Genomic DNA, 23,109 nt, shown 5'->3' with positions numbered 1-23,109 from the left:
TCTCTCTCAATTTATAAGTGAGTAAAGGTCTGAACTTCCCCAGAGGTTTTTCCAGGTGTTTGTCTGACCTTATGAGATAATCTATACTTTCCTGCATGTTTCAGGTAGAGGTGAAAGTGCAACCCTGCTCTTATTTCTGGAAATTCTCTCTAGATCTTGTGTTGCAGGACTTTGTGCACCTGGTGAGATGAGTTTAAGGTTCAGTCTGTGGTCATAAGATGTCCATATACTGTTTATTGCTAAGTTAAGTTTTTGGAACACTTATTCAACACTTATTCATTTAATAAAACAGTTTAACAAACAAGCTTTGAGCTAAGCTTCTCAGCGTTTGGAATTCATTTTTGAGAAATATAATAGCAGGTGTGCAAAGATCTTTTTCTAAATCTGTGTGTCATATTTACAGTATTAACTGTCTCTATATCAAGTCCTGCTAATTGATGGGGAATGAGTTCTTTGAATAAATGCTGTCTTTGCGTCTTTTTCTTTTCTGAGCAGCACTGGAATCTTTCTTAGTAGGAGAGATTTGAAGGCTGAATTATGAACTGAACATCTGAACATAGCAGGGACTATAGGAGTTATCTTTGATACAGTTTTCTCCTTGAGATTCATATAATCTAGAAGGGGGATGAATATACAGCTAACTAGAGCAAGGTCAAATGTGATAAATGGCATTAAAAACAGTTTAATGTTGAAATCTTTAAAGATTGTGTTGAATTTAGAGAAAGTAGAGAATGAATCTGTTTGTGGGCAGGGGCTTTGGGGCCAGGAAGGCTTTATGAAGTAGACAGGTGTGGGTTTAAGAGATTTGGAAGATTTAACCTTTAAGAGACGGCATTTAAAAGACAGCATCATACAAACTCCATATATTTTCCAGGATCAGCTGTACAAATAATGGTTTTTTTCCTTTTGCCTGTAAAAAAGAATGTATGTGCTTAGGTTTCTGAGTATTTAAATTGGTGAAGATAAGATGGAGTCATTGCAATTGGATAGAACCGTATTAGCTAAGGGGATATAGTGGACACCATCAGAAAGCTCTTTGTGGAATAATACATATCCTAGTTTCTCTGCCCCATATCTAGTGCTTAAAGAGAGGTAAGTCTAGGAAAGAAGGTGAGAGGAACTGTCAAGGAGGGCCTAGAATGCATTCTAACATGGTGTGTGTGTGTGGTGGGGTATGTGTGGGGTACCTCCTTTTATAGAGATTGCAGAGCTTTTAGGAGACTGAGGAGCCAGGGGTGATCATAGTGTTACTGAGGTGAACTAGCTACTAGTCTCCACTGCGCATTGGAGGAGCAAGGGGCTGAGATGCAGTTCCCACTTGGGATGTTGTCCTACCTGAGGTGAAGTGATGGGGAAGGGGAGGGAAATGGGGACTAGGAGAGAAGCAGGAACAGTTTAAACCAGGACCTGCACCTGCCTGTCTGGGGAGAGGGAGTTGTTTAAGATGGTTGAGCTGGAAGTACTGGGAGAGCAGCAGTAAATACCATTATGGTCTTTATGGAAATAAGATCAGGAAAAAGATTTGTTTTATAAGGGAAGAGAATGAGACAAACTTTGAGAAGTCATGATTTTGCAAATCACTTTTTATCAGTTATGTCTGTCTCAAAAATTCTGTAATAGAAACAAGATAGCTGTTTTCTTTTGTTGTTGTTAAGATAGGGAAATAGAGGCTCTGTCAATTTGAGTGTCTTGCCAAAGGTCATATCACTAGTCATTTATGGAACTAGACCAGCCTCCAACGTTCAGTAGTGTTCCCCAGAATGCTCCATCCGCATCCCTGCCCTCTAGGCACTCTTGCTGCTTCCCGTAGTTGTGGTCTACCTTACCATAATTAGGCTTCTCTCCAAAGCATCATCAATTCTGACCTTTGGTGACTCCTTCAGAACTACCTCAAACGTCCCTCAGCCAGCAGGGAATTTGCTAGGACTAATTTTAGGGAAACACTTGTGATGAGTTAATCTCACCATTTTACCTCCCTGTCATTCTTGATCACCATCTGAAATACAAGTCTCTTTGACCGTCTGTCTGCTTTTATGAGTTGTCTCCAAATTGATTTGCCTTAGCACAACCCTGGCCCAACCTCATGCTGTTGTTTCCTATCTTCCCAAAACTTTTTCCTAAGTGCCAAGACCTGTAGAAGAACATTGTAGGCAGAAGTACACGAACAGGCTTGGCCTGGTGCAGGAATAACCAGAAGGCCAGTTTGGCTGGCATGGCCTGGGTGAGAGGGGGAGTCAGACTAGGTCACAGTTAAGCAGGAGACAGGGCATGCGAAGACCTGAAGGCCATAATAAGGGGTTTGGATTCTGTTTTAAGTTATTTATTTGGGAAGCCACAGAAGCTTTGAGTTGTTTTATTTTCCACTTTACTAATTTTTTAAAATAAATAGATGTGTAAAGGAAGAACATAAAATTATTCAAAAAGAAGCAAAAATGTCCCTTGGTTCCATATTTTAGCCAATTAAGGAAGAAAAAAGGGTGGGGAGATGAAAAACAGGGACAAAACAGGCACATTGATGGTGAGTCCGATGCAGAAGGGTGCTGCCCAGGTGTGCACGTCTGTCTCAGCCAGGCTCTGAACTGAGTAGAGAGCTCTGGTAGGCACACAGTGCCTTGGACAGTATATTCACTTGGTGGGTGCTCAATAAATATTAGTTCAATAATTGAATGAATCTCGAATGAAAATTTCTCACAGGTAGAAAACTAGCCTTGTTGTAGAAGGGTTCATAGACAGGGTACTCTTAAAAGAAAATATACATGGCTGTAGAGACAGAAGGAGGCGGACAGACTCAAGAGGGTTTTGCTAATCAGATTTATGGTTTTAAAGAATCACTCTAAAGATTATTTTGGCTGTGTGTGGGGAACAGGCTGTAGCAGATGGAAAACAGAAGAGAGAATAGTTAGAATGTTGGTTTCAGCCAGGGGAGAGATGTTGCACTGTGGTGATGGTATTAGAGGTAGGATTTGAAGGTGGAGCTCCCAGGACTTGCTGGTGGGGAGTGGGTGTGGCGGAGTGATAGGAGCAATGAGGATGACTGTGATGTTAAGTGAATGGGACGGGAAAGACTGAGACGAGAGTGGGTTTTATATTGTGTTCAGAGCACTGTTATACATACCATAGGGGAAATGAACATAACTAAGACAATTTTTTTGCCATGCAGGCTTATTGAGATATAATTAGATATAATAAAATTGATTGTTCTTAATGTTTAATTCAGTGAGTTTCAACAAACTTCCATAACATGGCCATAATGCTGACCTCTACAGCAATGAGGACATAGCACAGTTCCGTCACCCTAAATGCTCTTTATGCCCCTTTGTAGTCGGCCCTTTCCTCACCTCCAGACATCACCATCTACTGACCTGTTGTCTGTGTCCCTGTAGTTTTGCTTTTAAGATAACTTTTAATCTAAAGGAAGAAATGTAAAAATGACTAAACAAGTTAAAGAATGATAAATACTGTTGTTGAGTTGGCATGTGGGAGGGGAGTGAGTAAGGTTAGTTACAAGTCTGGGGAGACCAGTTAAGTTCAAACCATGGAAAACTATGCTCCTAAGAGGAATATGAATTCTTCAAAATTCTGTTACTTCTCGGGTTGGTAGTGGACGCTTATGAAAAGTGATTGCTTGTTTCATATTCCTAAATATTTATATACATCAACTTTTATTTCAGTGAACTTGGGTGGCTTGAAGGATCACATTAAGGAGATCCAGAGGTGCCGGCGTCTGATTCTTATTGCTTGTGGAACAAGTTATCATGCTGGTGTAGCAGTAAGTGGCTTCTTAAAATCTTAATTATGTTCTGTTGGGTATCAGAAGATATCTGCAGACAAATAGTACCTCCAGTAACACACCGTGTATAACTCCTTTGTTAAAATATCATGTTATCTTTTTAAGTTGCATGACAAAAATAAAAAAGATTGGGGGAGAAGTTTCAATAAATGCTTAGAATAATTTATTGATGGAAGATCTGCTTTAGAAAGATCCTCAGATATACAGGTAGAATGCCTACAACTGACTTCGTTTGTGAAAGGCAAAGAGAGGGAAAGGTTTTGCACCATCTTGGCCCTGTGGTCTAGTGCACATGCCTGCTTCTACAAGAGCAGTCTTTGGGGTTTGCTTTGCGTTGTTCTCTTGCCCCAAACAGATGCTGGTACCATGTGTGAACCTCAACAAGATTTTACTTGGCAGGCACATTTCTGCAGGGAAAGGAAGTCTGCCTTTTGTCAGACTTTGTTCTTTAAATTTTTATTTTGGAAGATGAAATTTTGTATCAAATAAGTGTGTTGTCGTCAGTGCAGAAACATAGGAATATAATGGTCTTTTAGTCCAATAAATGAGATCCATGTGTAGTTTATGTGCTGCTGATGTCAACTCCCATAAGTACAGAAGACCCTTACATACTCAGCTGTTTCTTTCAGGATGATTCTCAAAGTTCATGACATAGTAATTTTTTATTTGCTGGGGCATAGAGATTTATTATCTGTGCCTGTGGGAGCCAGTTATTTAGTGGGTAAAACTAGCTGGTCACCCAGCCCTTGAATTTCAACAGGCTTTACTCTTTTCTAAAGCACTCCCCCCCCAAAAAAAATTACATGGTCCAAAAAAGGAAAGTCTGCAGTATCAAAGGAGAGAGTTATAAAAAAAAAAAAGTGATAGTTTTTAGCATGGAAAAAAAGAATGAATTAAAGACTGTAAACTAAGGGATTGGCTAATTTAGTGGTGGTTTAGATCTATTACTGAATGAGCCCTTTATTCAGAAATTAAAATTTTAATTAAATGTTGTATTTAGTGCTAAGCCTGAATTTTGGGGCAGAAGTTATATGCTCTGTTAGACTTTTCTAATTCAGAAATTTGAGAAGATGTAAGGTATTTTTTGTTTTTGTTTTTGTTTTTGTGGATACTGAGACTACTATAGTTAAGAAACAGAAATCTCATTGTGTTTTGTACAATGGTTCATTGTACAAAACAGTGTCATTAATTCTATGTAGGTTTTTCGTTTATTTTTAGTGGGGTCAAACATGAATGGCACATTTGCATAACTGCTTTTTTAGTATATATACACGATGTTATAACATTTTTAAGAAGTGCCAAACCAAAGTTGTAGAACAAAATGAGTTAGTTCACATTTATGGCAAGAAAGTCAAAAGGATATGAAGTAAGGGAACTTTCGTAGCTCTTCACTGCTGTGGAGGAGGAGGGATGCAGAGAGGGGGCAAAAGGTGGGTGGGGCCGCTTACTAAAGAAGCTGGTGGTTTACACAGTTGTTATTAAAGCAACTAAATGTATGCAGCTAAAGGGCCTAAAATTTTTGCTGCCTAAAATTTTATTTTTCTATTGTTTTTAATTTTCTGATGTTTAGAGTAAAAAGAATTTAATTAAAAGGGAAATTTAGTAAAATGAATGTTAAGGTGCTATTTGCGCAGAAGCATACTACCTCTTACTTTATCATCCATACTACAAAATTTGAAAATAGTGAGCTTTTTAAAACGAGATTTCTGAAGTGTATTGACTTTTTTGGGAATGGTACTATTATGAATACATAGTATTTTTGAAGTGTTTAATTTTTCACTGGGTGTTTTATCTTTTTTGAAATCTCTCTGATTTGGTATTATATGAATTTCCATTTAAAGATTAGGAATTGGGAAGTTAGAAATAACACACAAGCTAATTCAGAACAGTGCTTTTTCTATTTCTCAAAACATATATGTGGATGTATTTGCTTAGTAAATAAAATACGTGGATTGATAATTGTCTAAAGAGTCTGGTACCAAATTTTAACAGTACTTACCTCCGGGTGGTGAGATTTTGATTATTTTTTGTGCTTTAATCTATATTGTTTATATTTTCTAGCAATTTGCATATTTCATTTTTATAATCAGAAAAAGTGAAAACTATACATTGAGTCCAAAGAAGGCCTATGAAAAAGAATATTTGAAGTAAAGTTGTTTGACCAAATAATTTTTTCTTTACAGACTCGTCAAGTTCTTGAAGAGCTGACTGAGTTGCCTGTTATGGTGGAGCTAGCCAGTGATTTCCTGGATAGAAACACACCAGTTTTTCGAGACGATGTTTGCTTTTTTATTAGTCAGTCAGGTATGCTAATTTTAAAGACTTGAAGAAAAGGAAAGTCATTCTTTCTAATAATGATCTTGGCAAAAATTGATATTTAAAGATAAAATGGTATTGCAGATGACAAATAGAGATTTATTTTGATATTATGTAATTCTTAATGAATTAGTAAAATGAATACATTTTATACTCAAAGAGCTGAATTTTTAAAGACAGAGAAGGAAAGGAGATCCTAAAAAGTGGGATCCTATTATTAAAATTTTGCTCATTTATTTTAAGTGCATGTTTTAAATTTTATTTAAAACAAATGATTTTGTTGCAAGTGTAGTCAGTTTTTTGTTTTTATATCTAAGGAACAGCATGTATTAACTGCTGTATGTGTTACTTTTGTCTTCCTTTATGCACAGGTGAGACAGCAGATACCCTGATGGCTCTTCGGTATTGCAAGGAGAGAGGAGCTTTAACTGTGGGGATCACAAACACTGTCGGCAGTTCCATATCAAGGGAGACAGACTGTGGAGTTCACATTAATGCTGGGCCTGAAGTTGGTGTGGCCAGCACAAAGGTAAATTGTTGACTTAGTTCTAATGTGATTATTTAATCATAGTGTTGGTGAAACAAAGGAATCCGTATCTTGTATTTCACTTGCTAGCACTTACAGAACTCCATTTTCTAATTACTGTAAGACTTAAGAGTCAACAATAAATAATATACTTGTCCCCTCCCTTACCCCCATTTTGAGAAATTAAATTATAACATAAGTACATTTTGAAAAGGTCTCTGCTGGCTTTCCCCATTCATTACTTATATTCCTCCTGCCAGGTACAGTGGTAAGTATAATGTTCTCTTCTTTTATTATGTATAGCAGGGAGTTAGAAAAAATAACAGATTAGAAACATTCAGTTTAATTCTAATAATTTTTGACATTTTTATTTACATACTTAATAGTTTCTAATAAATATGCCAAAATATACATACTACCTTTGAAAGTTTGTAAAGAGGAGTACACTTTTGGTATAGAATTTGGAAATTAAAAAAATATAAGTGGCTTAGCCAGGGTTGGCTCAGTGGTTGAGCATTGACCTCGGATCCAGGAAATCGCAGTTCAATTCCTGGTCCGGGCATATGCCCAGGTTGCGGGCTTGATCCCCGGTCGGGGACATGCAGGAGGCAGCCGATCAATGACAATGCTCTCATCATTGATGTTTCTCCCTCTCTCCCTCTCCCTTCCTATCTCTGAAATCAATAAAGATATATTTTAAATAAATAAATAAATAAAAGTGAATATTATATAACTATTTCTCTTTAGATATTACATTTGTGAAGATTTAAAAGCACCTTTTTTTTTAAGGCTAGTGAGACTACTTTGCTCTTCAAAATTGGGATATGCATAAATGTAGTAATAAAAATAGGAATCTTAGGAAGTATATAAGTGCAAAGATGTTCTCTTTCCACAAACGTATTACTTTTATGATAACAAAATTTCAATTGGCTGTTTTTCTGCATAAGTTCAATATTTCTTGTTGACTGTCTGATAAGATTCTTATGTATTGGTGGATTTGATTCTAATTAAAGGCATGCGGAAGATGATAACGTACCTAACTACATTTAAATATTTTTTCCTTTTAAGAACCTCATGGAGAATTTTTATGTGGAAAATTTGTGATTCTTATGTAAAAACTCTGATGAGGTTTTTGTTTCTTGGTTACTTTGATACTGCCAAAACTATAATTTACAGAAAGCTGAAACCTGAATTTTCTCTATGTGGTAATTAAAACATGTAAGATGTTTGTGCTTAGGTTTCCAGTCTGTGCCTGAATAAATAACCAAACTGCTCTAACAGGAGCGTGTGGATTTTTGGACAGCTTTGACTGGGGATAGAAATTCCAGGGCCCCTTTGTTCACAACACATTGTGAAACAAGGGCTTCAATGTGGTATATGTACACCCATCAACTGAATGGATGCTGTTGACTTACTTTTTTATTAAATCTTTCTGGAACTGTGAGTTGCCACCGGAAATACAACTTTTTTTATTTTTAATTGTATAGCTTATGAAAACTTGAATTTTGCTTAACATTTTGTTACGATAATTTTCAAACATACAGCAAAATTAAAAGAATTTTACATTAACGCTCATATACCATCACCTAGATTTTACTGTTAACCTTTTCTCTGTAGCTTTATTGAAGTATAATTTTCATACTATAAATAACATTCACCAATTTTTAAATGTATAGTTTTAGTAAATCTGAGTCTGTAACTATCATCACAGTCCAGTTTTAGAAGACTTGAGAAGGTTTCTCTGTGCCTCATTATAGTCAATCCTCACTTCTGCTCCTCAGCCAACTACTGTTGCTTTCTCCTGTTGTATTATATCATTTTCTAGAAAGTTCTTATAAAGGGAATTACATAATACATGTCTTTTGTGTCTGGCTTCTTCCATTTAACATGAGGTTTTTGAGATTTACTCATGTTTGCATCAGTGGTTCTTTTTTTGTAAGTTCTTTTTTAAAAAAAAACTTTATTTTGAAATCACCAGCTTTATAGGAAGTTGTAAAGGTAATACAGAGAACTCCATGTACTCTTCACCCAGTTTTCCCCAGTGGTTACATTTTGCATAAGAAATAAGTATCTTTTTATAGTACAATAAAACCTCAGTTCTCAAACATCTCCCATCTCGAACAATTTGATTGTCAACCAAGTTGTTCATGGAAAAATGCCTCAGTTGTTGAACAACCCTTTCATGTTGATACATCAGCAGCACAAAAAGCATCTCTCGTGCCACAAAGGAGAGAATGCGCCAGCATGAGTCAGTTTACCGCTAAACTTCGCATTGTTAACATCTCAGGAAATTGTGCTGTGAATATTTTTGTGGGCTTTTTTGCTTTTGTTGCTGGAGAAATGAATGATTAGCACAATTTTAAAACATAAAGAGGCCATCAAGAGTGCTACTGTTGCTAAGGGTGTGAAAGACAATGATCACAGGCAAATGAAGAGGTAGAAAAACTGTTAGTGATTTGGATAAACAAAAAATAGCTGGTGACAGCATTTTGAAGGCAATATGTGAAAAAGCAAAGATGCTGCATGCTGATTTCCTGAAAGACACCCCTGGAACCAGGGCTGAAAGTGATTCATTTAAGGCTAGTAGGGGGTGGTTTGATAAATTTAAGAAGTGTTTGTTTATAGATTAAACAGTACATTACACATATACTGTCTAATGGAATTATTTGGGGGTCTGGAACGAATCCAATTAACATTTTTTTTTTAAGTATATCTTTATTGATTTCAGAGAGAGGAAAGGAAAGGAGAGGAAGAGAGAGAGAGAAACGTCAATGATGAGAGTCATTGATCGAGCCCGCAACCCGGGCATGTGCCCTGACTGGGCACTGAACCCCGATTGCCTGGATCCTAGGTCGACGCTCAACCGCTGAGCCACTCCTGGCCGGGCGCAATTAACATTTCTAATGGGAAAAAATGATTTGTTTTTTTGAACAAATCACCTCTTGAACAGCCTTCTGAAACAAATTAACTTCGGGAACCAAGGTTCCACTATACATACTTTAATTTCTTTAAAAATTGACTCACTTAAAAATTTTAGTAAGAATGATAATTTAGTCTTACTTTAATTTTTCTTGGATTCTAAACTAATTTTGTTTTCTTCAGCAGTCATAGACAGTCTTGAAAAGTTTTGGGATGTTTAGTCATAGACCATTTCTGAATTGCAAATATGTTAATGGGTGATCAAAGAAGCTCATCACTGATCCTGATCTCTGGGCCCCGTGATGGAGCTAGCACAAGAATCCTGTAATCTTGATTATGAATTCCCAACTTTGCCTGAAAAACTCTCAGGGTTAGAGAGATATTACTAACTTTCTCATAATATCAGACTATAGGCAATTTGATATATCTGTAGGAACGGATGGGTATAAATGTACAGATTCAGCAGTTTTTGTATGTTATTGCAGGTGTTTAGAATTTCACCACAGTACTCACTTTTGATGATTTTAAAAAGTAAACCACTATAGCTTTATTTTTGGCTGAATAAAAAGTAAAAACAAGTTTAAAAATTCAGAGTCAGCGTTTTCTTGGTGAATTCTTTCAAACCTTAGTAAATTAAAAATGTGAGGTATAACTTATTTTCCTCCTGATTGGTTTCCTGGTATTTATTGAGGAAATGAAAAACAGGAAATTGAAATTAAACTGTGATAGGAATGCAATAGAAAAATGTGTGCATTAAAGTTATTCTGTTTAATATTTGTACTTGAAAACCAGTGTTGAGATGTTTCAAGTCCAAGCAAAGAAACATTACTCTCTAGAATAACATTTTTAGTTATGGTATAGAGAAACTGGAATACTCATTATCTGATCAGTTTGGATAGGAAACAGTTTAGGTGTCCCAGGCGTCCAGGACACTGGGTCTCTCCTTCTGTCCTGATAGTATATTTTGCGACTAATTGGTTTATTGAAAAGTAGACTTCAGTAGGAAGAGGTAGACTGGGAGGGACTGGAATTTAGAATACAGATGTGCTCGTTAGACTGGAGGCAAAGAACTAACGTAAATCCACTTCAGTGCTATGGGTGAAAAATGCCAGTGTGCCTGTGGAACTCATAGGAGCTCAGGGACACGTAGCTGTCTTTGGAGGAGTATCTGAGCAGCTGATAGCTGGGAGATCCAGTAAGAGGAAATAGGGAGTCTCACTTAATTATTGGGAAGGTAAGGAGCATTAGTGGACTGATTTTGTTATACAGGAGGCTCATTATCCACATTATGACAAGAAAATATTCACTAATGAAGTGATTCCTTATCCAGAGAGGAGTAACAGAGAGTCAGCATATAATCTACACACATACAAAAACACCAAAAATAAACTTCTTAAAGTTTAAGTTAGACATTATAGCTGACCACACCACAGCAATCCTAGTGATTTAATAATAAATGTGTGAGTAAAAACCTCAAATACCTGAAACAAAAACGTTCCTCTAAATAACTGTTGAGTTAAAAATGATATCAGAACTACTATTAAAAAAGGCTTAGCAAAAATAATGACAATGAACTATATGGGTAAAAATTTAGAGTGTGTGGCCAAATTGATAGAGATAAATTCATAGCATTAAGTACTTTAAAAAAATGAATTAAGCATTTAATTCAAAAGCTAAGAAAAAGGAAACTCAATAAAGCAACGGAGTCAAATAACAGAGAAAAATGAATGCACTGCAAAACAGAAAGCTTCAGGACCTTCATCTTAGAGGGCCTTAGCTGTTCTTCTGGAATCTTCCTAGGATTTTATCTGTATTACTGTGAAGTAAAAAAGATGGCCTTAGGATCTTTTTCAACATGATGTTTCACTGTGACTGCAATGAGTTAGGATTGCCTCTCTGTGAAACATACTTGCTATCCTTGTTCTAGGAGTTCTATCCAGTTTAATAGGAAAATAATGGGAATGGAGGAAACAAAATTCTCCTTAGTTGCAGTTAATATGATTGGGTCCCTGTAGAGCTCAAGAATATGAAGTAGGAGACTTCCTAGTGTTTTATATAAAACATACACAAAAATATTTTCTCTATAAACTGATAGTAGCTCCTTAGAAAAGATATGGATGTGTGAGTTTGGAGGGGGATTCTTTTTTCAATAGCTATAACAATTACCTTAAAATAATTTTACCAAGAAATGTGTAAGGTGCTCCATAAATATTTGTTGAATATAGATAACTATATAAATTTATGAACTTTTAAATTCCTAACACAAATTGATGGAATACCATATTTCTGGATGGGAAGATTGTTTTGTAAAAAAATGACAGATCTGTGGGACAGAATCAATAGTCCTGCAACATAACGCTAGTATACCAAAGAAATGTCACAAACTAGTAGAAAAAGCGTGGGGTGAAATTGAAATGGAGGGAAAATTGGGTATTTACAAAAATAGAAAAATATAAGTTAACACCTTATACTAAAATAAATTTCAGATGGGCTAAAAAGGAAAATGTAAAGAAAAAGTCAAATAAAATGGGACAATGAAAACAACAGAATTAAGAAAATTTAAAATACTTAACTGATGTTAGGATGGAAGGACTGTCTAAATTTAAAAGTTATTACAGAAAAGTTAAAATAAAACTTCTGTGTCAGTAAACATCATTATAAAAGGTTAAACCAAACTGGGAACAAGTATTTGAAACATAACAGTAAAAACCTTCTTATGACCAACTTAAAAAAAAAAAAAGCCTAAGTTAAAAATAAGTGAACATTGAAGTCAATGCTTAAAAGAGAAAACATAAATGGCTAACAAACATGAATAAAAATCTTAATATTTTAGATTCAAGATATATATGGTAAAGTAGTAGTAAGAGTCCATTGTCCATCAGTCAATGGTAAAAATTTGTCAAAAGGATAATTCTTAATATTATAAAGAATGTGACAAAAGTCATATCCTACATTCACATACAGCTAATGGGAATAAAAATAGTCTTGACAGCAAGTTTTAAAATATTTACAAGTTTATAGGAAAAATCTTTTTTTGAACTAGCCCTAGCTGGTTTGGCTCAGTGGTTGAAGCATCGACCCTCATACTAAAGGTTCCTGGGTTCAGTTCCAGCCAGGGGCTCATACCTTGGTTGCAAATTCTATCCCTAGTCAGGGCTCGTGCGGGAGGCAACCAATTGATGTGTCCCTTTCACTTCAATGCCTATCTATCTATCTCTCTCCCCCGCTCTCTCTGAAACCAATGGAAAAAATATCCTCAGGTGAGGGTTAAAAAGAAAATCTTTTTGAACTAAGTCTTTTAGTTCAAGCTTTCATCAATAAAAAGTTTGTTTTTAGCCTATATGTCAGGCATTATGTTGAATGATTTATACTTGTCTCATTTAATTCTCATGATTTTCTTATAAGTATCGTGTACCTTTAACAGATGGGCCATCTGAGGCCTAAAGAGATGGAAAAGGCTGGTAAAGGTTATTACACACTAGTAAACAAGAAAGAAAGTATTCTGTCTTGGGAAAGTGTTTGTTATGTTAATTAAGAATAAAAGCAAGTTATAAAATTATACCTACTAATTAATTTTCTAAACAATATAAAAAGTGAAAACAGATTAGAAGGCAGTATTCACAAATGTTATTATAGCATGTTATTAATGTAATTATTTCTATAGTAAGATTGAGGATTATTTTTATTTACTTATTTTGTTAATCCTCACCCGAGGATATTTTTTCCATGACTTTTTTTAGAGAGAGTGCAGGGGAGGGAGGGAGGTGGAGAGAGAGAGATAAACATCAACGCGGGAAGACACATCAATTGGTTGCCTCCCATACGTATCCCATGTGGGGCCGAGGATTGACCCTGCAATCCAGGTACCTGCCCTTGACCAGGAATCGAACTTGCGACCCTGCAGTGCACAGGCGGAGGCTCTAACCACTGAGCCATGCTGGCTGGGGACTTATTTTTATTTACTTTTATACTTACTTTTATTTACTTTTAAAGTTGAACTTTAAAAAAATTTTAGTGAAACTTAAAAAAAAAAAAGGTGGGAATGAGGAATAGACAATAGGCTAAGGTGAAAATCAAAGACCAATTTTAAAAAAAATTCAACCAAACCTGTGCAGGTATGTCAGGGAGATTCCTTCAAACCCTTGCTTTTGACCTATATCAAAACTTAATTTGATTACACATATGCAGATTCTCTCTCTACTCACTTCCCTCCCTCCCTTCCTCCCCCCCTCCCTTTTTTTCTCTGTAAAATTAGTAAAGATATCCTCGGGTGAGGATTAAAAAATAAATAAATAAAACAGGACAATATATGCTTATAAAACCAATGGGAATTTGTTTACATATTTTATAAATGAAAAATTCCAAGTTCTTAAAATGCAACTGCTTTTTTTGGTATTTCAGGCTTATACCAGTCAGTTTGTATCCCTTGTGATGTTTGCCCTTATGATGTGTGATGACAGGATCTCCATTCAGGAGAGACGAAAAGAGATCATGCTTGGACTGAAGCGGCTGCCTGGTACGAAGATGCTCTCATGCTACATACACTCTTGTTGTCTAAGGGAGTCAGTAATGGGTGAAATTCTCTTCTTATCCTTGAAGCTGTGGCTTGTAGCTGTTTTATCAAGAAATCTTTCTAACCTTTGTATTTAAAAATCCCTCACTGATATCACAAAGGAATAGAAACACTGGTCTTTGTCAGTTGCTACCAATATATTATTGTTTTTGTATTGGTTCTGTTCATTGTCCTTTTTCATAGATGTTACTAATGTTACTTCTTGACAGATTTGATTAAGGAAGTACTGAGCATGGATGATGAAATTCAGAAACTGGCAACAGAACTTTATCATCAGAAGTCGGTTTTGATAATGGGCCGTGGCTATCATTATGCTACTTGTCTTGAAGGGGCACTGGTAAGTCTTCTCACTTACAATTTTACTCTATTGACTTGTGGACCTGGCACAAAATCATACTTTTAGTTTGAATGAAATAGGTGAAACTTTTACAAGTGTTTTTGTTTTTATGCATTCTGATTTGTTTGCCTTGAGGAGGTGTAACAATTGATAGTTCATGATCATCTAAAATCTTGAAAAAGTCCTTGTGGAGTTTTATAACTTCCAGTCACTTGTTGATGTTACAGAAACAATGATCTGTTAACCTGTTGGCTATATTTACAGATTGGTGGTCCTTTAATGCTTTTGGATAGACAGCAAGTTCAGACATCGAATGTTTTGTGTAATATTTACTTAGAAATAGGTTTTTGAAAAAGGGACTGAAGACTAAGACTAATCTAGTTCTTTCTTATTAGAAAATCAAAGAAATCACTTACATGCACTCTGAAGGCATCCTTGCTGGTGAATTGAAACATGGCCCTCTGGCTTTGGTGGATAAGTTGATGCCTGTCATCATGATCATCATGAGAGATAATACTTATGCCAAGTGTCAGAATGCTTTTCAGCAGGTGATTGCTAGGCAGGTAAGTTGGGCTGCTGTGAGGACACCTTGGGGGCCTAAGAGTTGGGCCACTAAAGCTTATTTGAATTTTATGACATTTAAAGTGATAGACGGGGGCCCAATAGATAGCTTGCAAAAATATGTTTAGGTTTACATGTGAGGAATTTGAGATTCTCAAGAGTTTTGACAAGACCCAGCTCATAGATCTCAAAATAGGCAGAATCAAGACCAAAACCGAAATCTTGCTCTTCAAATCCTGTCCTCTTCAATTAGCTTATGCTGCTCCCTTTTAATTTAATATTCTTAAATGTATATTTTAGGAGGAACTAGATTTTCACCTTAAAACTATAGATGCTGTGCTTAGCTGAGTTTTCTTCATATCATTTGGCTTTATTTATAAATCCCAAAAGATAATCTCTACTCACAGTGTAGTTGTTATGAACTTGGGCTTTGAAGGCAGGCAAACCTAGATTCAAGTACAGATGGTCTCTAGCTTACAATGGTTTGACTCAAGATTTTTCGACTTTACGATGGTGTGAAAATAATATGCATAATAAATTACGTGAGATATTCAATACTTTGTTTTAAAGTAGGCTTTGTGTTAGATGAATTTGTTCAACTGTAGGTTAATAAGTGTTCTGAGCATGTTAAAGGTAGGCTAGGTTAAGCTTTGATGTTTGGTAGGTTAGGTGTATTAAATGCATTTTTGGCTTATATTTTCAATTTATGATGGGGTTTATAAGTAGAGGAGCATCTGTATTGAGCCTGGTGTTTCTTAGTTGTGTGAGTTTAAATAAATGACTGACTCCTACAAAGCTTCCGTTTCCTTGACTGTGAGATCAATCTGACTTACCACATAGGATTGTGAGTTTAAATAAGTCTATGTTAGGCCACATGTGAATTGTTGAGTGCAAAATTTGCACATTCAAGTGAAGTACTGCAGCTCTTACTTTGCTTACCAGTAATTGTGTGTGTGGCTTTCTTTCCTAGGGACGTCCAGTGGTGATTTGTGATAAGGAAGATACCGAGACCATTAAGAACACAAAAAGAACAATTAAGGTCCCCCACACAGTGGACTGCTTGCAGGGCATTCTCAGCGTGATCCCCTTACAGTTGCTGGCTTTCCACCTTGCTGTGCTGAGAGGCTATGATGTAAGTGATGGAAGTCACGGACCACTGCAGAAATCTTGGGCTGGCTTTTTAGCCGAGTATATTCCGATAGTATTTCTTCTAAATATTTAACAATAGCATTTGAGAAATCCATCAGATATATATCTGTCACCTGTTACATTTGTATGGCCCAATTTATATCTTACATCCTAACATTTTCTTACCATAGAATTTAAAGGGATCTTGGAGATTATTGCCACCGTTGGAGATTACCTTTTTGGGGAATCTCTACTTGTTTTTATTCTGTGTTTCCTAACTCTTTGTTTAGGACTATCACACACATTGCAGGACTTTTTAAATTTTTGGTCCCCCAGTCATTGTGACAACCAAAACATCCTGCTCTTACACTTTTACTGTCCCCTCAGAGCGCTGCCACCTCGATAGTGAACCACTAGAACTCTTTGTGTGCTGAACCTGGCTCCTTTAGAATTCTTTTTCCTAACTGATATCAAGCCTTTTAAAGATACATTTTGTGACTATATTTTCTAATCTGATTCTTTGTAGTCTATAATAAAGATGGTTAGTGAACAAGTTTTCTATTTTTACAAACAAATAATTTGCTTATAGAACCCCCTGGCCCCCAACATCTGTATAATCTTTTTAATCTTGCTCTTTTTTTTTGCAGGTTGATTTCCCCCGAAATCTTGCCAAATCTGTAACAGTAGAATAAGAAGCATCTGAAACTCTGGGCGATTAAGCAACACAAGACACCTTTTGTATTTAAAATATCACTCCTTTAAGCTTTTTTTTTTTTTTTTTTTTTAAGTAAATCCTTATTTATATATCAGTTATAATTGTTCTACTCAATTTGTGATTTTTGTGAAATTACCTCTTATTTTTCCAGAGGGGGAGTTTGAAAAATGGAATCTATATTCAAATCAGCATCAGAAACAGATTTAGCTCTCATTTTCTTTAAAAGATGCTGGGAGTTGGATTTCTGGACCCTCTACTTCAATCTGAGAGGACTGTGTGTTTTAAAAGTAATTGGCATTTGTTTTACCATGCAGCTGTTCATGCAGACCAGTGAAAGAGTAGTGCATTTATTGGAGATCTAAAGCCAGTGGCAATTACTTGGACATTGGATTAGGTTTTGCTAAATTATATATAAAGATAAGATGCTATGATTTACTTTGAAATTTGTGTACTTAAAAACAGAAAACTTTTCTTGGTGGGATTTCTACTTAAGTTAGGTTAACCTTAGTGTCTTAAATTTGTTGTTTGTTATCAAGGTAGTTTAGGAAGCTAAATAGTGTAGTAGTGCGTTGGCTTTCTCCAGCCCTTAACATAAAATATTTGTACAGTTTCATAGCACAAACTTTAAATTTGAGCTGCTTTGGACAACTGACAATATGATTTTAAATTTGAAGGTGGAATAGATATATGTTGTATATCCAACTGTTTTTTTGTTTCCTAAAAGTGTTTTTTATTTCCTTGTATCTGTAGTTTTTGTTTAATCACTCCTGAATGACATATTTTATCTTCTTCTTTGAAATCACCACACAGAGTTGTTATCAAATGTCTCAAATTAAATCTGTATTGATAAATTCAAAATTCTCTTCAATTTTGTCCCAAAGAATTTCCTGCAGCTAATTTAACTTCCCTTCACTTCCTTGTATAAAACTAGTACCTTCCTGCGAATTCGGAAGCTCTTTGCAATTGAAAGATTTGCAAGTCTTTTGACTAATCATTTGACTCTATATGGTGGTCTAGGCTTAGAAAAAGTGATATGCTTTACACTGAAATTAATGAAGGATTACATCAAATTTAGTATAGGCATACCTTGGGAATATTGCGGGTTTGGTTCCAGATCACCATAATAAAGCTAATATTGCAATAAACGAGTCATAATCTTTTTGCTGGTGGAGGGCCTTGCCTTCAGTTTGTAAAAAACACGACATCTGTGAAGCACAATAAAGTGAAGCACAATAAAGCGAGGATTGCCTATACCACTACCTAGGTATTTTTCTCTCTGGATTTTTTGTGTTCTACCCCTTAAATTTATTTAGGAATGAAGAAGATATAAATAAAATGATATTGAGGTGACTTTAGCTGGTTAGTGTCAGAAATGGAACTTAACAATTAAGATTAAAATATTTAGATTACAAGTTTGATACTCAAAAAGTTGTAATTCCCTCATGGAGCTTTTTTGGCCAAATCTTCGGGGTTATAGCACAGTGTGTTTATGTTTTGATCAACTCCTTCTCTTTCAAAAGTTTTCATTTTAAAATTGTGAAGGTAAGATATTTAGCATAATTATCTAAGCTTAGTCTTTTCCTTTTTCTGTTTGAACTTCTTGATGAGGTTAAGATTTTCTGACAGCTGTTGCTGCAAGGGAAGCATAGAATCCTGCTTATGTAATTAGAGAAAGAATTGGCACATTTTGAGATAATTTGGGAAGACTCTCATTGATGGAGACTAGAAGCCTGCTGGTTTTAAAAAATAGAATTACTGTTTGCATCATATGTATAGCTTCTATAGCTATATTTATCTATTTTAATTGTTTCTAAGATTATTTTGTGTAGGCCTGCTAGTTTTAATGTGTATATTGTGTCATTTCTTATGTTTGTTATATTAGCATTTTACACACATGATTTGTATGGGTTTGTAGCATTTCTTGATTTTAATATCTAGCCTATCAAATTCATCTTCTAAAGAGCAGTCACAGTTTCCAAGTTCTTGAGTCTAAAGAGCCAAAATTGAGAGATTCCCAACATAGACTTCACAGTGTTAAAAAGCAAAATTTAACCAGTAAATTTGAAGATCTAACTGGCTTTATTTAAGCAGTTAATGCATCAGGCAGCATCCCATCTAGCAGCTAGAAGGGTGTGCCCTGTAGCATTTCTTACAGAACTAAAGTTTGAGTCAACATTTTAAGTGAAACTAATATGTGAAATTAATCATTAGTTGTCACAGTCTGCACCCCCCCCTTCTCCCTCTTCCTAACAGACACACTTCAAAATAGGGTAAGTTCTAAACCAAGTATCAGAAGCTAATAGTAAGGAAAAAGAGGTGATATTTTCCAAACATGGTTTCTCCTCCCTCCCTTCTTGTTTCCTACCCTATTTAATGTACTGATTTTTAAATTGTTTTATGAGTTATGAACACAAAAAGGACACTGTAGTGAGGCAAACCACTAGTAAGTGTGCCTGCCCACTTAAAGCCAATGCAATGCGGGATAAGAAAATCTGATGTTCAAGAAAGATATTCTACAAGAGAAGTCCTTTGTGTAAAATGTCCTCTCTTGTAGTGCATGTAAAGTTTACATTCACTCACATACAGTGTAGAGTTCTTATCCCAGGCCATGAGCCGTTTTTAGGCTGGGCTCGTGTAGCGTTTAACACAGGGCCCAGGAAATGATTGTTACTGGGGAGTCAGTTTTCGGTCTTTCTTTAATCATCTATGCCATAGGAATACATGATAAGAGAGAAATTAATGTTAACTGATTTTAGTTTGTTATATCTAACTGTGCTGACAACCTATTATGGGCAAGTCACTGCCCTAGGAGCTGAAAAGTGCGTCTTGTTTAAAGCAAAGCCCGTTTGTCTGCAGGTAGACTCATCACCAGTGAAGACTGGGGTTGTTGAAGGGGATGGGGTGAGAGAGTGGGTTGTTAAATGCGAGTGGATTTGTTCAATTCAACCATGGTCCAAGTTTTCGGGTGTGTCATGTTCATAGGAGGTGTGATAAGCTATTATCACAGGCTATAGACCCCGTCTCTGCTGTACTCTAAGAAATAGTGCTCATTACATGCAAAGGGGAAAAACAAGCACCGGTACTACTCAGAGGGAACTGGCACAAGGTGATGTGCCCAGGGGGCTGTTGGGGAAGAGAGCTAATACAGATTTTCTTCAGTTTTTTTAGAAAATTGTTTCTGAGATGGTATCGTCTTCTTTTTAATACAGGTCCCTTGGCCTGAATCAATTGTGCAGATGGGAGGAAAGGAACCTTTTTTTTAGTTTCTTGGCAATGTACCTTTGACACTTATGTTCTATTAACTCTTCAGGGGAGGGAAAAACAGCTGAAAAGTTTAACAAACATTTTTAAAGTTTTAATCTTCATCCAAGGATATTTTTTCCATTGATTATTTTAGAGAGAGTGGAGGTGAAGGGGGCATGGGAGATAGAAGCACTGATGCAAGGGAGAGACATCAATCGGTTGCCTCCCCGCCCTGGGATTAGGCCTGCAACCGACATATGTGCCTTAGACTGGGAATCGAACCTGTGACCCTTGGATCCATGCGCTGATGCTCTAACCACTGTGCAAAACCAGGGCTTTAACAAACATTTTTTTGATTTTGGAGAGAGGAAAAGAGAGGGGGAGAGAGAAACATCAATGATGAGAGAGTCATTGATCGAGCCCGCAACCCGGACATGTGCCCTGACCGGGAATCAAACCCCGATCGCCTGGATCCCAGGTTGACGCTCAACCGCTGAGCCACGCCCGGCCGGGCCATAACAAACATTTTAAGAAGTCCTTTGAGGTCAGTTCTTTTTTTCTTTCTCTCTCTTTTTTTTTTTTTTTTTAGTTAGAATATACTCTAACGATAAAAGGGAAACATTAATGTTAACTAAGGAACGATACAACTTAAGTAATTTTTACAAAACACATTGTCATTGAAAAGTTTATTGAAAAAATTAATAGTTTTCTTTGAATTTGTGAAGGCCAAAGAAATTGAAGGGAATGGTAGGTAAAGAAAAATACTGTAGTCTTATATCCACATATTTTGTAGATTTTTTTTGTACCAGAGTACCAGATAGACTGTTTTATCCATGAAAGCATATTTCAGATTGCTTACTTTGTTTTTCATGCTAGAATCTTTAGAAGTTTTAACCCTTAAATCAGTTTTCTCCCACAATATTTAAAGGTTGATAATATATTGGTATTTCCTTAGCTTCATTAATTAAACACATCTTCAGATCTGTGACATGACAACCAATAGGACTGATATTAGGTTCCAGCCAATAATACCCAGGGTTAAAATAAAAATCATAGTTAATTAGCAAGATGGTAAAGTTGTAGCATATTAACTTCTAGGTCTATAATAGGCTGATATCAGTGTTAGGGAAGCTACCATAAATAATGGCGAGTGAGAACATTTTAGAAAATTCTTTCTTACTATACTAGTTTTCAGAATGAATATAGAAATGATCCTGTTAGCTTTTTAGATGTTCTACGCTTGAAATTTTTTGAAGTAAAACTTTGTATTTCTTAAGAGCTGGGCATTTTAGAATTGCTCTTGTTTTGTTTATAGTTTTCTGTTCTTTAAAATGAATGTTTAGTTAACTGAGGCAATTGGTCATTTTTTCCTCATGCCTTATAAGTCCAGTGATTCTAATCCTGAACTGTGAATAAATTACCAAAATTTTCTGAGAGTTGCATTTTGAAGCAATTTGCCAATATTTGAAATACATACATGTTTGTAATTGTGTCAAAGATTGTATTGTACTAAGAATATAGTGAATGTTTAGTTTTTAGTAAACATTTCTGATGTTAAAAGTTTATTCATTATTGTTGCTTTTAAAGAGAAGAAATCATTGTATTTAATATAATCAAAAGCTGCATGTCTCCACTCCAACTTCTCAGTTCTAGAAAGGATTAAACAAGGCTATGCTCTTATGATGTCATACTGCATGCATGTACTTTCTCAAATGTTAAAAAAAATTTTTCAATAATGTGCTGCTTCTAGCACATTTCCAGGGTACACAGTGATCAATAACTGATATTTAAGGTGGGTGAGTAGTAAGATAGCATGTACAATTGACTTTTGAACAACAGGAGTTTGAACTGAATGGGTCCATTTATATGCAGATTTTTTTTCAATAGATACTGTAAATGTGTTTTCCTTATGATTGTCTTCATAACATTTTCTTTTCCCTAGTTTCCTTTATTGTAATAATACAGAATATAATACGTAAAACATACAAAACTTGTGTTAATCAGCTTTATGTTAGCAGTAAGTCTTCTCTGGTCAACAGTAGGTATTAGTAGTTAAATTTGGGAGGGAATCATATGTGGATTTTTGACTGGGGTGGGGGGTATTAGCACTCCTAACCCCCATGTTGTTACAAGGGTCAACTGTACTCCAAATTTAAAGTTTCTGTAGATCTGGCAATTTGTTAATTATAGAACAAAGATTCCTTTTACGGGATCCTTTTATAAACAGCAAGCTAGAATCTCTGTCCTTAGTGCTCACAGCACTGGCTGTGTTTTGCAGGAGGCCGAGTTATACCAGGGTGGTTTGAATGAATAGATGTGCTGTTTTGCCTGCCCAGAGAATTGAGCCCAGACTCTCGTCTCTTTCACTCTGTGTTGCTCTGCAGCAAAGCCTAGAGCTGCAACCCAGCAGGGATAATTTTCTCCACAGGCCACATTTTTTACATAAAACTCAGCTTTACTCTTAGTGAATAATTTTCTTTAAATTCTTCTCAATTGACTATCAGTAAGCTGTGTGCTTATTAAAGACCAAGAAACAATTTCCCTAAGAGTTAAGAGGCCACTTTTCATTGGAGTGGCATTTAGGGGAAAAATTTTTTTTCATGTTTTTTGGATGAGTGAAAAAAGTCCTTGTTAAGTTTCATTAATCCAAAGGTAAATAGCTTTGCCTCACTTTAAAAATGATGTAGGAACTTTATTAGCTTAGCAAGTATCCTGGAGCTGTAGGTCATTTAACTAGACCTCTTCTTAGGAAATATATAAGTAATGAGATAAATTCATTTTCTCTTTTTGGTTAGCATGTATGCAAGAGATTATTTCCAAGATTGAGAAGACATATTTGTGAATTTCATATTAACATGATTCATTGACTCCCATTCCAAGGCTCACTTATATATTTTCCCATAGAGGATGCTGTTATGTAGCTATACTTTTTATATTTCAAGAGGTTTTAAAATAGAAGTATGGATGTGTAATTAAAAAATATGGAATCGAAAATGGAGCT

General features: G+C 35.7%; 1 protein-coding gene across 1 annotated transcript in view; it reads left to right on the top strand.

Annotated features, from left to right (window-relative positions):
- Positions 1-17,723, top strand: part of GFPT1 (glutamine--fructose-6-phosphate transaminase 1) — a 50,220-nt gene extending 32,497 nt beyond the window's left edge. The window contains exons 12-19 of the mRNA XM_016224205.2: positions 3,672-3,769; positions 5,974-6,094; positions 6,478-6,635; positions 13,953-14,067; positions 14,334-14,461; positions 14,857-15,024; positions 15,993-16,154; positions 16,798-17,723. Of these exons, the coding sequence (XP_016079691.1) occupies positions 3,672-3,769; positions 5,974-6,094; positions 6,478-6,635; positions 13,953-14,067; positions 14,334-14,461; positions 14,857-15,024; positions 15,993-16,154; positions 16,798-16,842 (995 nt within the window). The 3' untranslated portion in view covers positions 16,843-17,723. The remainder of the gene's footprint in view (positions 1-3,671; positions 3,770-5,973; positions 6,095-6,477; positions 6,636-13,952; positions 14,068-14,333; positions 14,462-14,856; positions 15,025-15,992; positions 16,155-16,797) is intronic.
- Positions 17,724-23,109: the final 5,386 nt, after the last annotated feature.

Source organism: Miniopterus natalensis, chromosome 13 (assembly GCF_054644295.1).
Source record: "Miniopterus natalensis isolate mMinNat1 chromosome 13, mMinNat1.hap1, whole genome shotgun sequence".
In the NCBI taxonomy this organism is placed as follows: Eukaryota; Metazoa; Chordata; class Mammalia; order Chiroptera; family Miniopteridae; genus Miniopterus; species Miniopterus natalensis.
Note: the sequence above shows the minus strand (reverse complement) of the source record. Positions and strands in the feature narration are given on the sequence as shown.